Source organism: Barbus barbus (assembly GCF_936440315.1).
Source record: "Barbus barbus genome assembly, chromosome: 1".
In the NCBI taxonomy this organism is placed as follows: domain Eukaryota; kingdom Metazoa; phylum Chordata; class Actinopteri; order Cypriniformes; family Cyprinidae; genus Barbus; species Barbus barbus.
Window position 1 is genome coordinate 47,715,104 of NC_136729.1, and position 17,526 is coordinate 47,732,629.

At 41.8% G+C, this 17,526-nt stretch overlaps 6 protein-coding genes across 6 annotated transcripts; 2 read left to right on the forward strand and 4 right to left on the reverse strand.

The window, feature by feature from the left end:
- LOC306874853 (histone H2B 1/2-like) lies at positions 1-1,282 on the reverse strand. The gene has a single exon (XM_079425135.1). The coding sequence runs from the start codon at positions 1,266-1,268 to the stop codon at positions 894-896; it is 375 nt and encodes a 124-aa protein (XP_079281261.1). The 5' UTR covers positions 1,269-1,282; the 3' UTR covers positions 1-893.
- Positions 1,283-2,238: 956 nt separating this feature from the next.
- LOC306881032 (histone H3.2) lies at positions 2,239-2,649 on the reverse strand (the record flags this gene model as incomplete). Its single annotated transcript, XM_079434913.1, has 1 exon — positions 2,239-2,649. The coding sequence occupies one exon, from the start codon at positions 2,647-2,649 to the stop codon at positions 2,239-2,241; it is 411 nt and encodes a 136-aa protein (XP_079291039.1).
- Positions 2,650-3,875: 1,226 nt separating this feature from the next.
- Positions 3,876-4,241, reverse strand: LOC306870650 (histone H2A-like; the record flags this gene model as incomplete). Its single annotated transcript, XM_079418044.1, has 1 exon — positions 3,876-4,241. One exon carries the CDS (start codon positions 4,239-4,241, stop codon positions 3,876-3,878), a length of 366 nt encoding a protein of 121 aa, XP_079274170.1.
- Positions 4,242-7,834: 3,593 nt separating this feature from the next.
- On the reverse strand, positions 7,835-8,485 carry LOC306873265 (histone H1-like; the record flags this gene model as incomplete). The annotated part of the gene is made up of 1 exon (XM_079422421.1): positions 7,835-8,485. Exon 1 carries the CDS (start codon positions 8,447-8,449, stop codon positions 7,835-7,837), a length of 615 nt encoding a protein of 204 aa, XP_079278547.1. The 5' UTR covers positions 8,450-8,485.
- Positions 8,486-13,103: 4,618 nt separating this feature from the next.
- Positions 13,104-13,415, forward strand: LOC306873321 (histone H4; the record flags this gene model as incomplete). Its single annotated transcript, XM_079422542.1, has 1 exon — positions 13,104-13,415. The coding sequence occupies one exon, from the start codon at positions 13,104-13,106 to the stop codon at positions 13,413-13,415; it is 312 nt and encodes a 103-aa protein (XP_079278668.1).
- Positions 13,416-14,095: 680 nt separating this feature from the next.
- On the forward strand, positions 14,096-14,484 carry LOC306873306 (histone H2B-like; the record flags this gene model as incomplete). The annotated part of the gene is made up of 1 exon (XM_079422502.1): positions 14,096-14,484. The coding sequence occupies one exon, from the start codon at positions 14,096-14,098 to the stop codon at positions 14,468-14,470; it is 375 nt and encodes a 124-aa protein (XP_079278628.1). The 3' UTR covers positions 14,471-14,484.
- Positions 14,485-17,526: the final 3,042 nt, after the last annotated feature.

Here is a 17,526-nt window from a genome sequence, read left to right on the forward strand (position 1 = left end):
GCGTAACTTTTAATAATAAAAAAATCAATCATTCACAAAAAAATTAAAAAAAATAATTGCATTTAAATTCTCATCACTGATTGATTTGCGCTCAATCTTTAGCTAATGGCTCTATCAAAACAGAAAGAATAACGAAAACCTTTTTTGGGGTGGTGGGGGGGGGACGCATTGCGACCTCAATATATTTCCTCAGATCTGATAATGAACTTCAGTTATCTGTTGAAACATAACTGAAGAAGAAATGTGTGCTTGATGCATGAAAACAGTGATCAGTGGTTCTCACAGCAAGCATCTTTTGAACTTCGGTTTACCATATTTATTGTGCATAAGATGAAATACAAATATAGTGCACTTTTAATGAGAATTAACTTGTACTCTTTATCCAGGCTAAATAACTGCGTAATTTCCATCTGTTTGACAGAACCACTGACCGATATTAAAGTTATTAATCTACACGGAGCATAGTTTGAGTTTTTCCTGCAGCACATTTGCGTCGATCAGCAGTCTTTATTCTGCATTAAAAGCCTTGAGAAATGAACCGCTGCACCACCACTAGACTAATCAAGTGCATCAGGATTATCTGGAGACAGTGGTGTGTTGGAGCAGAACTCTTTAGTCACGCGAGTCAGCACCAATTATTATACTTTAAGACAAATCTGAACACAAGCACATTAAATCAGTTCCTGTATGAAAACCAATGTGACCACAAGTGTGCCGCTTGAAAAAAAACAATCCATAATCTTGCCGAAAACAGTGAAAAGAAAATAAAGCCCTGCTTAACTGTTTCTTTTATCAACACAAAGCCGTATCAGTTAAGTACCGTAAACGCTCTTTCATGGAACAGATGGGTGGCTCTTAAAAGAGCCTTTGTGGTGTGAGAGTCTCGGGCTGCTCTACTTGGAGCTGGTGTACTTGGTGACGGCCTTGGTGCCCTCAGACACGGCGTGTTTGGCCAGCTCCCCGGGCAGCAGCAGACGCACGGCGGTCTGGATCTCTCTGGAAGTGATGGTGGAGCGCTTGTTGTAGTGAGCGAGACGAGACGCTTCACCGGCGATGCGCTCGAAGATGTCGTTGACGAAAGAGTTCATGATCCCCATCGCCTTGGAAGAGATCCCGGTGTCAGGATGAACCTGCTTCATCACCTTGTAGATGTAGATAGCGTAGCTCTCCTTCCTGGTCTTTCTGCGCTTCTTTCCTCCCTTCGCCGCGGTCTTCGTGACGGCTTTCTTGGAGCCCTTCTTAGGCGCTGACTTCGCTGGTTCAGGCATGATGATGCTGACGAGTCAATGATGAGAAAGAGCCGGACAGAGCCGTTTATTCACGAACCTATGCTAATTTACACAGAGATGCGGTTTCTTCTGATTGCGTCTTTACACAGACCACACCCATTAGCTCCACTGTGATTGGACAACTCCAAGTACCATGAGCCGGAAGAGGGCCAATCACATGAGGCGAATTTATAGCTCCGCCCACCGCTCCATGTTTGAGTGACATCAGCCCACGTGACTAATATCCCTTTGTTTTAATTCCCGCTCTTTTTGTTAGACTCAAATATCAGTGTATTTTTTTAAGCGCTTATAAACCCATTGAGAGAATCTGGAGAAAAGAGAGCAATAATGATTAAACACTTTATTTTCCTCTGCTGTCCCGCCAGTTTTACTTCTGCTTCAACTACCACTTGATTGTTTTATAAATGACTTAAAGCGCAGAATCAGACAAAAGGCAAGCTTATGCTCCAACTTTGAGAATCAGCATCAAAATTTAAAACTTACAACTTTTAACCAGTGGTTCTCAATTCCCCTTAAATATACACATTATAAAATTACATACATTTTCACATTAAACATCTCAACAGACATTTACGACACACTTTAAACAGGTTAATTTATAATATCTTTATATTATTAACCCTATAAATAAATGCACCTGGCGTTATACACATGCATATTACAAGCAGGATAATTTCAGTTTTTATGTATCTACAGAAGCATGTGTTATTGCGAAACTGTGTATTAAGAGTGGCACATCCACATTTTATTTCATGTTTTTGCTTGTGTGTGAACTCTTCTGTAGTAAAGTTGTAAGTGAATAAGACCGAGTGAAGACAGAGTTGATTAAAGACTCGAGCACGTTGTTAATCTCTATGGTTTATACTCAGTATTACAGTGAAACGGTCTCGTTCAGTGCAGTGTTGGTGGCTCTTAAAAGAGCCTTTGGGGTGTCGCTGCAGCGGCGGGTTTAAGCGCGCTCTCCGCGGATGCGGCGCGCCAGCTGGATGTCTTTGGGCATGATGGTGACTCTCTTGGCGTGGATGGCGCACAGGTTGGTGTCCTCAAACAGACCGACCAAATAAGCCTCGCTGGCCTCCTGCAGGGCCATGACAGCGGAGCTCTGGAAGCGCAGGTCCGTCTTGAAATCCTGCGCGATTTCTCGCACCAAGCGCTGGAAAGGCAGTTTGCGGATCAGCAGCTCGGTGGACTTCTGATAACGGCGGATCTCTCGGAGAGCCACGGTCCCGGGCCTGTAACGGTGGGGCTTCTTGACGCCGCCGGTGGCTGGGGCGCTCTTCCGGGCGGCTTTAGTAGCGAGCTGCTTCCTCGGGGCTTTGCCGCCGGTGGATTTACGAGCCGTCTGCTTGGTTCTTGCCATCGCGAAGATTAACTTCTGTCTCCGTTAGAAGGACGTATATACTACTCTCTGTTCCGCGCTGCTTTTAAAGCATGAAATGGCCACGAGCTGGTGATGTCATGAATGTGCAGCGGCTTGTGATTGGCTGATGTGAGACGTCTGCTCACGACTGCTAGCCAATGACTGAGCAGCTTCTGTTTTCAAACGGAGCTGTTTGTGTTTCCCGCTCGAAATGCTTTGTTGTGTTTATTACTTTACAATCAAACACACTCTCCACTAACACATCAAAATAACATCACAATTTAATTTGTATAAAATCACTGCAACTGGACAACTATCTTACAAATGTAATGTTATATTTTTGTCACTGGTGTTACCTTCTTTGGCAATATTAAAGGCTTTTATGAAATATTATTTCTCAGCACATAGTTACAGAATAAATGATGAAAATGCAAGAAATAAGGAGCTGATTGATTTAATGTGAGAGAGAAACACACTGAATCAGCAGAGACACATAAGAGCTGATAGACTGATCTTCACTGGAGTTATTCATGAGGAAGATATCAAACCACATGTTGTCAATCATGCTTTACTCACTAAATTAAGAAGCTTAATTCATTTGTATTCTAGTTTTTTACCGTTCCCTAACAATAAAGCAGGTCATATCAGTGACTTCCACTAAAAGCTTCATATGAAACAAACATTTTACATTTATTAATTTAGCTGACGCTTTTATCCAAAAGCGTCATGTGTGTGTGTATGTGCGTGTGTGTGTATGTGTTACAATTGCTATATATGTCAGAGGTCGCACGCCTCTGGAGCAACTAGGGGTTAAGTGTCTTGCTCAGGGACACATTGGTGTCTCACAGTGGATTCAAACCCGGGTCTCTCACACCAAAGGCATGTGTCTTATCCACTGCGCCATCACCACCCCCATACATACACACACATATACATACAGCTCTGGATTCTCATGGTTATGCCACGAGACAACTAGATGAAATGTAAATATTATTTGTACTTACAAATATCTATTTACATCTGTGCATAAACCTACATATTGATTACATCTACAATAAACCATAAAGATACAAGTTTGATGTTAATAAAGTCTGCTTGATTATATGCATTTACTGCAGGTCTCTACTGATAGAGAATGGAGGAAGAAAGAAAGAACAGCTCTCTATCAGATGAAGTGTGTGGCTCTGAAAAGAGCCTTTGTGTTGGAGAAGCAGGCCGGACTCGGTTTACTTGGCTTTGGCGGGTTTCTCGGTCTTCTTGGGCAGCAGCACGGCCTGGATGTTGGGCAGCACGCCGCCCTGAGCGATGGTCACTCCGCCCAGGAGTTTGTTCAGCTCCTCGTCGTTGCGCACCGCCAGCTGCAGGTGACGGGGGATGATGCGGGTCTTCTTGTTGTCCCTCGCGGCGTTTCCAGCCAGCTCCAGGATCTCAGCCGCCAGATAGACGGGAGCACCGGCACCGACGCGCTCTCCGTAGTTACCTTTGCGGAGAAGCCTGTGAACACGACCTACGGGGAACTGCAGCCCTGCCCTGGACGACCGAGTCTTGGCCTTCGCTCTCGCTTTGCCGCCGGTTTTGCCTCTGCCGCTCATTATTGATCGATTAAACTCCTGCGTTTGATTAACAAACAGAAATAATAAAGCTGTGAGTCTCGCTGTTCTGTTTTTAAAGGAGAGTGCCAGTCGCCCATTGGTTTAGAGCCTTGTAAGATTTTAAACCAATCACTGAACTTCCCTCCAACACTCACCGCCAAAGCCACGCCTCCACAGCTCGCGACCGATTGTGCTGCATTTAGACTAAACACATGACAGATAATATTAAAGAAACTGTGATGGGGTGCTGGATAAGTTTAAAATATGTAAATCAATTAGATTAGATTAGATTCAACTTTATTGTCATTTATGCAGAGTACAAGTACAGAGCTAATGAAATGCAGTTAGCATCTAACCAGAAGTGCAAGAATATAGTGTTTTATATACATATAAGTGCAGAGTAAATGAAGATATGATTTACAGAATGTACAGTGGAATTGCTATATACAGTATTGTACAGTATTGAGCAGAGTATATACAGAATATAAATAGGAATGCAATGTAGGGATTGTATGTACATTATGAACAGAGCAATGTAGGATTATATACATTATGAACAGCAGAAACGTGAGAACAGTGGTAATAAATAAATACAGCTGGATGAGTGTGCAAAATATTGATAGGACAATGTATTCTATGCAAAATAGCAGTAGTGCAATATTTTATAGAAATATTTTACTGTGCTTTGTGTAGTAACAACTTTATACAGTTTATAGTGTGATAACTTGTACAGTCTGTGCAAAATAAGAGTAGTGCAAATGCATGTGTGTAAAGTGACCAGTGCAGTAATAAGCAGGTGCAGGTTAGATTGGTGGTGTGGCGTTCAGAAGTGTCACAGCTTCGGGGAAGAAGCTCTTCCTGAGCCTACTGGTGCGAGAGCGTAGGCACCTGTAACGCCTGCCGGATGGAAGGAGGGTGAAAAGTCCATGGTTAGGGTGAGAGGCATCCTTGATGATGTTTCTTGCCCTGCCCAGACAGCGCTTATAATAAATGTTCTCAATGGAAGTTAACTGGGTGCCGGTGATCCGTTGAGCAGTTTTCACCACCCGCTGGAGTGCTTTGCGGTCAGATGCGGAGCAATTGCTGTACCATACTGAGATGCAGTTCGTGAGTATGCTCTCAATGGTACAGCGGTAGAATTCCACAAGGATCCTGGGATTCAGGTGAACTTTCTTAAGGCTCCCTAAGAAGTATAGGCGCTGCTGTGCCTTTTTGACCAGAGTGGAAGTGCTATGGGACCAGGTGAGGTCATCAGAGATGTGGATGCCAAGGAACTTGAAACTCGACACACGCTCCACTTCAGCTCCGTTGATGTAGATGGGTGTGTGTGCATGACTCCTAGTCCGCCTGAAGTCCACAATGATCTCCTTTGTCTTCTGGGTGTTTAGCTGTAGATTGTTGGTGGCACACCACACAGCCAGGTGCTGCACCTCATCCCTGTAGGCTGATTCATCGTCATCCTTGATCAGACCTACCACCGTGGTGTCATCTGCAAATTCAATTATGGTGTTGGAGCCATAAACAGGAACACAGTCATGGGTGAAGAGGGAGTACAGGAGAGGGCTCAGTACGCAGCCCTGTGGCACGCCGGTGTTCAGGGTGATGATGGAGGAGGAGAGGTTATCTAACTTGACGGAATGAGGTCTGTTAGTCAGAAAATCTAGAATCCAATTGCAGATGGGTGTGCTGATTCCAAGCTGGCTGAGCTTGGAGATCAGCTTGGAGGGGATTACTGTATTAAATGCAGAACTGAAGTCTATGAACAGCATTCTCACATGTGTGTTTTGACTGTCCAGGTGGGTGAGGGCAGAGTGAAGCGCTGTTGAGATGGCGTCCTCTGTTGACCTATTGTGGCGATAGGCAAATTGGAATGGGTCCAGTGTAGCAGGGAGACAGGATTTTAAGTGGGATGCAACCAGTTTCTCAAAACACTTGGCAATGATGGGGGTGAGTGCAACAGGACGGAAGTCGTTAGGGACCGAGGCAGTGGAGTGTTTCGGTACTGGTACGATGGTGGAGGTTTTGAAGATAGTGGGGACAGTTGTTTGGGCCAGGGACAGATTGAAAATGTCCGTGAAGACCTCAGCTAGCTGCTCCGCACAGGCTTTAAGCACACGACCAGGTATTCCGTCAGGGCCAGCTGCCTTCCGTGCATTCACCTTGCACAGAGTGGAGTAAACATCTGATGTGGAGAGAGTGAGAGGCAGTTCACTGGGTTGATGCTCAGCTTTGAGTGAGATCTCCTTATTATTTTGATCAAATCAATGCAAAGAACATTAGTAAATATGTGACCCTAGACCACAAAACCAGTCATAAGGGTCCATTTTTTTAAATTGAGATGTACAAATGATCTGAATAAATCATCGTTCCATTGATGTATGGTTTGTTATGATAGGACAATATTTGGCTGAGATACAACTATTTGAAAATCTGGAATCTGAGGATGCAAAAAAATCTAAATATCCTCCTGAGACCCAACTATGCAGTTTTTGAGACCTCACATGTCCACTGTAGAGGACACCGGGACTAAAGCATGTTTATGATGCATTTTAAGAGACATAACAATTGAATAGTAAAATTAATTGTATATCTATTTTGTTATTAAATATTAGATATTATTATGAAACTCTGGCCATTATTACTAACAATATGACAATTCCTTTTTCAACACACTGTCCCAACAGCAACACAATATGCAAATTAGATACAGTATAGATACACTGTTTAATGGGAAAACCAGTTTATGGAATTTTTTTACACACATATTGCATGAAACAAAATGGAATATCAAATAATTTTGTTATATATTTTATAACATAGTTAAGAATCATCCTTAAAAAAAATCCTGAAACCTACAAATCGATTGGTGATTTAAACAAAAATCCCATTGTTTTTGTATTTTTGATGTCTATTCATGCCATTTTATTTTTAGAAAAAACTTAGTCCTAGTGTCTTCTTCAAAGGACATTGAATAAAACGTGAATATATATATATATATATTTTTTTTTTCAAAAATGTTAATTTTCCATTTATTTCTAACGCTCTTAATAATGTAATGACATGAAAAAATACTAAGTTCACAAAACTTTTTTCTTTTTTTTTGAGAGGGGGGTCTCCGGGGGATATTAAGAAAAAGTTGTTCAAATTAAGTTTTTAGCAACACATATTACTAATCAGAAATTAAGTTTTGATATATTTACAGTAGAAAATGTACTAAATATCTTCATGGAACATGATCTTAATATCCTAATGATTTTTGTCATAAAAGAGAAATGTATAATTTTGATCCATACAATGTATTGTTGTCTATTGCTACAAATATACCTGTGTTACTGATGACTGCTTTTGTGCTGCAGGGACACATTGTTTTTAAACTAAATTTAGATGATGATCCATTCAATCGATGTTCATAATACAAGTGAATATTTTTTTTTCTAAATGCAGTCAATCTGTAAAACATTGTGAGTCGAGGTAAACTCATATACAATCTTATAATAATTTACTTATAAAGAGTCTAAATGCAGGTGTTTTGCTCTTTCTCTGGAGTGAGTGGATGGCTCTGAAAAGAGCCTTTGGGGAATAAAACAGAAGATTTATTTCTTCTTGGGAGCTGCCTTTTTAGGCTTTGCAGCTTTAGGTTTAGCAGCTTTAGGCTTAGCCGTCTTGGGTTTGGCGGCCTTGGTCTTTTTGGGGCTCTTAGCTGCTTTCTTGGGCGCCGCTGGCTTCTTCGTCTTCTTGGGGCTCTTGGTCGCTTTCTTAGCGGCCGCGGCGGCGGGTTTCTTGGCCTTCTTGGGTGATTTCTTAGCGGCGGGCTTCTTTGCCGCTGCGCTCTTGGGCTTCTTGGCAGCAGCGGGTTTCTTGGCTTTAGGAGCCGCTTTCTTGGCCGGTTTCTTCTTGGTCTCTGCTTGATCCTTGCTGATCTTGAAGGAGCCGGAGGCGCCGGTCCCTTTGACCTGCAGCAGGGTGCCTTTAGTCACCAGGCTCTTGATGGCGATCTTGACGCGGGAGTTGTTCTTCTCCACGTCGTAGCCGCCGGCGGCGAGAGCTTTCTTCAGCGCGGCGAGGGACACGCCGCTCCTCTCCTTGGACGCGCACACGGCTTTGACGATCAGCTCACCGACGCCTGGACCTGCTTTCTTGGCTTTGGCGGCGGCCTTCTTCTTGGGCGCTTTGGCCGGCGGAGCTGCAGCTGGAGCGGTTTCTGCCATTTCTCGGAGCGGATTAACAGTCTTTCAAACACTGAGTTCAATGAGTGGCGCTCGAGCGGCGCTGCGCTCTTAAACAACACATGAGAACCTCATAGACTCAACCCGCCGCTCCGTGTCCGCGCGCCTCCGCGAGCCCCTCGCTTGTGTTTTCTTCTCCTACATTTAAGGACAAAACTCGAGTGATGAAATAGTTTAGCGCAGTAGAAACACAGTGAACACCAAGCAGAGGTTCTCGGCTTTCTGTGGAGACTAAAATACTCGGCGAGGAAATGTTTGTTTTGCTCCGGTCAGATCAAACTCAAGGCGAGCATCAGCCCCGGAACACAGCCGCGTGTGAATCTAATGCCTTGTTTAACTGTAAAAGTTGATAACAGATTAAAATCATCTTCTGTGTGTTTCAGTGATAGTTAGAAAGTGAATATAATGAAATGATCTTCAGTGAAGGACGTGTGCAGTGTTTCATACAGCTGCTGTTTTGGGCGGCTTGAAGCACAAACATCTGGAGTTTGAGACTCATGGCAAGTCAGCATACTACTAATAATAATAATAATAGTTTGGAAAGTAAGGAATGTGTTTATATGAATTCATAGGAATTAGCCACCATTTTCACAAAAAAAATTATAAAAATAATTACAAAAACTGGCGAGATTCCACTCTTTATTGAAAGCATTGAAAGAGTTTTTGTCTTGAAATTCTGTCTTTTCACGTTTGATAAACAATATTATATGTTTTGATTCTTTGTGCTACAGATGAACAGAATGTGTTTGTCTCTGTTTCTTTATTCATGTTTGTCATATTAACTCAGATACGTTGATCTCCAGACAATACAAACAAGATGCATGAGAGCCTCTTTTCCTCCTGTCCTTGTTTCCTTCTCTTCACTCAGAATGATTCAGTGCAAAACATTCTGCGTCAGTGCATCTCATGCTTCATATCATCTGAAATCAATCGTCTCATGTCCAGAGAAATCAACTAAAGTCAGAGAGTTCAGAGATACTTTGCTTGTTTGTGGTTCCCGCATGCTTCAAAAGGTTCCCGCATGATTCTTGTTTGTGGTTCCCGCATGATTCTCTCTGTCTGTGGTTCCCGCATGCTTCAAAAAATCCACCATTGTGCCCATTCCAAAGAAAAATAAAATCACATGCTTGAATGACTGGAGGCCCATTGCTCTGACACCCATCTTCAGCAAGTGCTTTGAGAAACTCATCAGAGACTACATCTGCTCTGTGCTGCCTGACTCACTGGATCCCCTACAATTTGCATATCGCAGAAACCGTTCCACAGACGACGCTATTGCCTTCACCCTGCACACTGCTCTCTCCCACCTGGAAAATAAGAACACCTATGTGAGAATGCTGTTTGTGGACTACAGCTCAGCATTTAATACCATAGTGCCTGCCACACTGGTTGAGAAGCTCCAGACTCTGGGACTAAACGGATCTCTGTGCAGCTGGATCCTGGACTTCCTGACAGGCAGATGTCAGGTGGTCAGAATGGGCAACAACACTTCATCCCCGCTGACCCTCAACACTGGTGCTCCTCAGGGCTGCGTCCTCAGCCCACTCCTGTACTCCCTGTACACACACGACTGTACAGCAACACACAGCTCCAACGTCATCGTCAAATTTGCTGACGACACAACGGTGATAGGCCTGATCACTGACAACGATGAGACGGCCTACAGAGAGGAGGTGAGAACCCTGACTAAATGGTGTCAAGAGAACCACCTCTCACTCAACATCGACAAGACCAAGGAGCTGGTGGTGGATTTCAGGAGACAGAGCAGAGAACACACACCCATCACCATCGACATGACACCTGTGGAGCGAGTAAACAGCTTCAAATTCCTCGGTGTTCACATCACTGAGGATCTCACATGGTCCGCTCACACAGATGCAGTGCTGAAGAAGACACACCAACGCCTCTTCTTCCTGAGACGGCTGAGGAAGTTTGGAATGAGCCCCAGCATCCTCAGATCATTCTACACCTGCACTGTGGAGAGCATCCTGACAGGCTGCATCACCGCCTGGTTTGGAAACAGCACTGCTGGCAACCGCAAAGCTCTGCAAAGGGTCGTGCGAACTGCCCGTCACATTGTTGGAGGTGAGCTTCCCTCCCTCCAGGACATCTACACCAGGCGGTGTATAAAGAAAGCGCGGAGGATCATCAATGACTCCAGCCACCCGTCCCACAGACTGCTCTCTCTGCTGCTCTCAGGAAGACGTCTCCGCAGCATCCGATCCCGCACTAGCCGACTGAGGGATAGCTTTTTTCCTCAGGCTATCAGGCTAATGAACAGTAAAAACTAATACACCCTACAGCACACTCCCACTTTACAATATACCACGCACTGCACTTTAATTCCATACAGTTCAAACTGGACTACCAGTACACTACTGCACAAATACAACAATCTTTTTGCCAGCACTGGATACCATCCAATGCACATCCATGACATTTGCACACCCGGTTATATATAATCTGCTGCATCTTCGCATATTACTGTGTGTATATAACGTAGAATGTGTACTACATACTGTGTATAATGTGTATCGGTAACTGTATGTCTGTCTAATAGTACACTGTGTGTACTGAGTATATGTATGTGTATATTACACATTGTCATCTGTATAAGTCTGTACGTATGTATGGTAATGTCTATATGTAAATTGTTTCTGCAGTGTCTGGAGCACGCTCTCAAGAATTTCACTCACGAAGGCACATGTGCTGTGGTGATGTGACAATAAAAGTGATTTGATTTGATTTGATTTGTTTGGCCTTTTCTTTCCCAGGCCTTCAGTCCAAATCATCTCCTGTTTGTCAACAGCCAGGGTGCACAATTATAAATTAGTTATAATATAAATGACCATCCCAGGTGAAAAACAAGTACACTTCCATAATGTACTTAAAGTGCTCTATTTTCGCGCGCTAATTTTGTACTTAATACACTAAAAATTATCCTTTAGTACTCCTTAAGATAAACTTAAGATCATCTAAGTGTACTCAACTGTGCTATTTTGAGACACCATGAATATGAACTAAAATGTACTTTTAGCATACTATCTTTGTATTTAAAAAATGTATTTAGCTACCACTTGTAGTACACTTGAGTGTACTAGTGAATGAAAGATGGGTTCAAGTGTGATAAGTTATCACTCGGCATTACAGCAGTGTCCGGGACCGAGGACGAAAGCCACGTTTCTGACAAACAAAGGATGTTACAGTCCCTTATGTCCCGTTGGAAACTAATCCTGGCTCTAAGATCGTCCATCTTATTCTCCAAGGATTGGACATTTGAGAGGAGAATGCTCGGAAGAGGAGGACTGTGAGCCCTTTTCCTGAGTCTGACTCGATTTCCAGCACGCTTCCCGCGGTGTTTCTTGATCCGTCGCCTCGGGGGGGTATTGTTCGTCTCCGCGTTCCGAAGAATCTCCAGAGGCCACGCAGGATTCGTGGATAAAGTGTCCTGAAGCAGGTTGGTGTAGCGGTTTCCAATGTCCAAAAGTGTTTCTATGTTGTAGGTGATCAGTGCCGACGTGAAATGTGTAAAAAGAGAAAGTAAAAGTAAGTAAAAAAGAAAGTTGAAGCAAAATATCAGCGGAGCGACCCGAACGGCGTCCGAACACAGCGGCGCCATCTCTGTTTTTTAGATGCTAATTTGCATATTAATGGGTTGCTGTTGGGACAGTGTGTTGAAAAAATAATTGTCATAATGGGAGTAATAAATTGTCAGATTTTCATAATAATATCTAATATTTAATAACAAAATAGATATATAATTGATTTTCCTATTCAATTGTTATGTCTCACAAAATGCATCATAAACATGCTTTTAGTCCCGGTGTCCTCCACAGTGGACATGTATGAAATGATGTCCTGTCTCATAACAGGAAGTCATATTTGAATTTGAAAACCCATAACATTTTCCTGAGATGTTGCTTTATGACAAACAATTAGAAAATTATTCAGATTTAAATGACAATTACAAAATATAATCATATTTCCATAAGGATGTAAAATGTTTCACTAAATTAAATTGAGCCATCTTTAAAGACCGAGGAGAGGGAGTGGTCCTGGTGAAACGTCCAATCATTTAGTATCTCTATAAAGCCCTGAATGTGCTCTGTTCAGGACATCCAGACTTACAACTGTGATATACACAGAGAAATACAGAGAAATACACTGAAATATAATGTCCACTACAGAGGCACACACTCCATAGCTGGGTCTCAGGAGGATATGCATGTGTATATGATATATGGAAGTGCAATTATATAAATTGTCTTTTTTAAACTGCGGTGACTAGCTCTCCGTTTACTTCGGTGCATGTCCGCGGCTCTAGACAATCATGATGATGATATGAAAATCAAAGCGTCTACCAAATTCATAAATTTACATATTATGTAGATATGATCTAAAAAAAAACGTCTTTGTCAAATTAACATTTTAAAATAAGAATTTCAATGCAAAACAAGACAGACTGTTAAATTAAGATTGGCCTTAAACCACATTGTTTCCTGCTCGGAGGGGGGGGGGGGGTCAAACCCATATGACGCGCAGCTGGTTTCAGTTAGGTCCTGTAAGCAAATATAAAATGCTACTCCGGAGCACTTATAACACAATAGTGATTGACAGAAACAGAAGCATCTCGATCATGTCTGGAAGAGGTAAAGGCGGTAAAGGGCTCGGGAAAGGAGGCGCTAAGCGGCACCGGAAAGTGCTGCGGGATAACATCCAGGGAATCACCAAACCCGCCATTCGTCGTCTCGCGCGCCGCGGCGGCGTCAAGCGCATCTCCGGTCTGATCTACGAGGAGACCCGCGGGGTGTTGAAGGTGTTCCTGGAGAACGTTATCCGCGACGCCGTCACCTACACCGAGCACGCCAAGAGAAAGACCGTCACCGCCATGGACGTGGTGTACGCGCTCAAACGACAGGGACGCACCTTGTACGGCTTCGGAGGATAAACGCCTTCAATCCGGAGAACAAACCCAACGGCTCTTTTCAGAGCCACACACACTCTCAGAGAAAGAGACCATGTTCATGTGTTATACTCCAGATAAAGAGTTGCAGCATCATGCTTCTGAATAAACACTGAAAGTGAAGATACTTGATGTGTGTTGCACAGAGAATATATCCCTTTTCATAAGTTTCAGAACAAAACTACTTTTTTGAGTCTTTACGTTCCTCATATCTGGAAACATCTGTTAAAGTAATTTAATTCTGAATTTTGATGCTGATTCTCAAAGTTGGAGCATAAGCTTGCCTTTTGTCTGATTCTGCGCTTTAAGTCATTTATAAAACAATCAAGTGGTAGTTGAAGCAGAAGTAAAACTGGCGGGACAGCAGAGGAAAATAAAGTGTTTAATCATTATTGCTCTCTTTTCTCAAAAAGAGCGGGAATTAAAACAAAGGGAGATTAGTCACGTGGGCTGATGTCACTCAAACATGGAGCGGTGGGCGCCTCCTGTGATTGGCCCTCGTCCGGCTCGTGGTACTTGGAGTTGTCCAATCACAGTGGAGCTAATGGGTGTGGTCTGTGTAGACACGCAATCAGAAGAATCCACATCTCTGTGTAAATTAGCATAGGTTCGTCAATAAACGGCTCTGTCCGGCTCTTTCTCATCATTGACTCGTCAGCATCATCATGCCTGAACCAGCGAAGTCCGCGCCTAAGAAGGGCTCCAAGAAAGCCGTCACAAAGACCGCGGGGAAGGGAGGAAAGAAGCGCAGAAAGACCAGGAAGGAGAGCTACGCTATCTACATCTACAAGGTGATGAAGCAGGTTCATCCTGACACCGGGATCTCTTCCAAGGCGATGGGGATCATGAACTCTTTCGTCAACGACATCTTCGAGCGCATCGCCGGTGAATCGTCTCGTCTCGCTCACTACAACAAGCGCTCCACCATCACTTCCAGAGAGATCCAGACCGCCGTGCGTCTGCTGCTGCCCGGGGAGCTGGCCAAACACGCCGTGTCTGAGGGCACCAAGGCCGTCACCAAGTACACCAGCTCCAAGTAGAGCAGCCCGACACTCTCACACCACAAAGGCTCTTTTAAGAGCCACCCATCTACTCCATGAAAGAGCTTGTGTTTCTTAAAGTGATTTGGTGCTTGTTCTGTAAGGATTAATATTACCATTGTTTTTTTATTAATATTGCATTTGTGGTTAGGAATCAGAGAATAGGACTTAGTTTAATGTATTGTGTTCCTTTACACTGTTTTGAAGCATTGTAACTTAATAAAACGGCTACCAGGTTATTGTATTTGTCTGGTTTTCGGCCGGTGTCCTGCATTGACTGCAGTCAAAACTGAAATAATGAACAGACTTTGCTGACCGTACGCTTTCTCAAATTTGATCGAAACATTTGAAGCGTTTATTTATTTGATGTAAAAAGTATCAATATAAGCGTTTTAACTTTGTCAAGGATAATAGAAAGCTGTAAGAACTTCTGTTGTGTTCCTTGATTTAGGAAAATCATTCTTAAGATGGTTTTGTTGGCATGTATCTCCACGCTAGTACAAACCAATGCACACTAAATAAAATAACTCGTTATGTACTCTTTTGGTTGTTAATACAATTCAATTCTATTAAGACAACTTAAACTTTTCTTTATGTGCAAAATCAGTGGCGAGAGGTTCTTGCACATCAACTGAACATTTAGCTTCCAGTTACCATATTTAATGTAAGATTGAAGAAAATATAATACAAAAGTGTAGCAAGTACTTTATAAGAAGAAATAAAATTGTGGCAAGTAAAAAGTACTATTTATCTTAATATAATCAAGTACAAATAGCTTAAACTGAGTTTTAAATCACTATCATCTCTAAAACACAACAGTAAAATGTACATTGATTAAAATCTGAATTTATATATTTTATAGACAAAAGTTTTTAATACATAATCTGTGCTGATTATTTTTGTTACCCAAAAAGGAGAATTGTTTAGTACCATGTGACCTAATGTATGAGGAATCTGCGTGATGTAAGGTCAAGTGTTCTGGAGCAAATTCACAGCTTCTTTTGGTCAGCGTGTAGATATATGCACGTTTGATACAGCACCAACGTCACCATTACGTCAGCGCTATCTGGAGACAAAACACAAGGAAAGCTGGAGGCGGCCCATTCAAACCAGCACCAGAGCTTAACATATCATCTTCTTGTGATGTTGGATGCAAGAATCGACGGAGTATTGTATCACATTCCTACTGCCACTGCCAGACAAACAACAACGACAGCGGTGGTTAAACGAGATAAAACAAGCCGACTGGACAGAAATGATCATCAAAAATTATTGTGTTTGTAGCACACACTTCTTATCAGAAAAGGTTCAAGTATTGTCTTTTGTTGTTATGATTATGGTTTGTGTTACATGTCTAAAGATTTCTTCTGCATCTCACGACTGAAATAATGTCTGTGTGCATGTGTGCCAAACAACAAACTGACGATTTGCTTCATCATCTGTAATATACATTGTTGTGATCGAGAGTGGCTGGACTAAGAACTTGGTAAGAAAGAATAATCAAATACAGAAAGTTCTAAATTAATTTCTGGAATTTTTATTTCTTGAAAATATTCACATCTTTCTTTAAAAGTACTGTAAAGCAGTGTTGGGGAAAGTTACCTTTAAAAGTAATGCGAAGCTGATCGCGGCTCTTTTTCGGTTAATTTCACAAAGGTAAGGAATGTTATTTAATTTATAAATGACAAAAAAACTGTTTTAAATTAGTCATTGTCTATTGTATGTAGTATTGGCAGCATTACAAAAAAAAAAAAAATAGTTAATGGTCGGTTAAAGCTGCTACGTTCATGTAATGTTAACGTTAGCCAATATTTTTTGTAGATTACTATCTTAATTAAAGGAGAACGATCAGTATTGTTTAATAATGGCTGTAGTCAGTGTTCACACACAATGCAACGAATTCTTATTTTGTGGCCTAATGTTATATCCTCATCATGTAACGTTAGGCCTATTGGCTCCGTGCGTTTGAACTAACGTTAGGGTGTTAACGTTACTCATAAAGTATTGGAACCCATGTTTTACATCGATTAATGGCTGAAGGGGGTAATTTAAAACTATTAACTGTGAACTTGTTTTTCATCAATCCAATGCACTTCTCCATTTCAATCCCTCACGCTGGCATATTACGAATAATAATCCGTGAACATAAGTGCATTTTGTTGCACAACATAGTAGGGTAGCAAATCGAAAATTCTGGAACCAGATACGTGTTCTAAAATTAAAAATCTTCTATTTCATGTTTTTTTTTTATTTATTTGTTTTTTTACAAATCTGTGAGGACCCGACCTGGCGATCTGCCAGGACGTTCCACGCTAATCTACAGTAATGACCAGCCCACGAGTTAGAGAAAGCGTGCATGTATTTCATTTAAATAATGTCACTTGAACCTAATCATTCACATCCTGTTAGGAGCTAGGTACGATTACAAGGTCATTCTGCGCAATCTCGATTGTATGGAAGCCCTGAACGTAGTTTATTTTATTTGTTTCAATAAAAATTACACGGTATTCAGATTATTATCATTCCGTTCATTTCTGGTTGAATCCAATAAATGCATGTGTTAAACATTAATAGTTTGTTTCCCTCTTGAGCAAGTTTTTATATAGCCTAGTGCTGATTTTGTATCACATTCAGCTCCAACTAATAGAACAGAATTAATATTCCTGATAGTTTGACTTTAACGCAATCAAAACTGGGAATCGATAAGAATTGATTGACAGAATCAAAATGGGAATTAAAATAAAATAAACAATAACCAACCATACAGTTTAAGTACAGGCTAAAAAAAATATTTAATTCATTAAACCTGAAATGCAAATAAACATTTTAAAATTAAAAAGAAAAAAAAACAGTTAAAATGTGAAATGTACTCATGTGTCTTTTTTTTAATAGATGCAATGAAATGGAGCTGTAAAGTCTGCAAATATAACGCAAGGGCAAGGTGTGACCTCTTACAACATTACAAATAAAACAAATATATATATGGGACATTTTCACTCACAAAAGCCGAAAGCACAGCCCCCATTCACATGAAGACTTTAAGCCAGCTATAATTG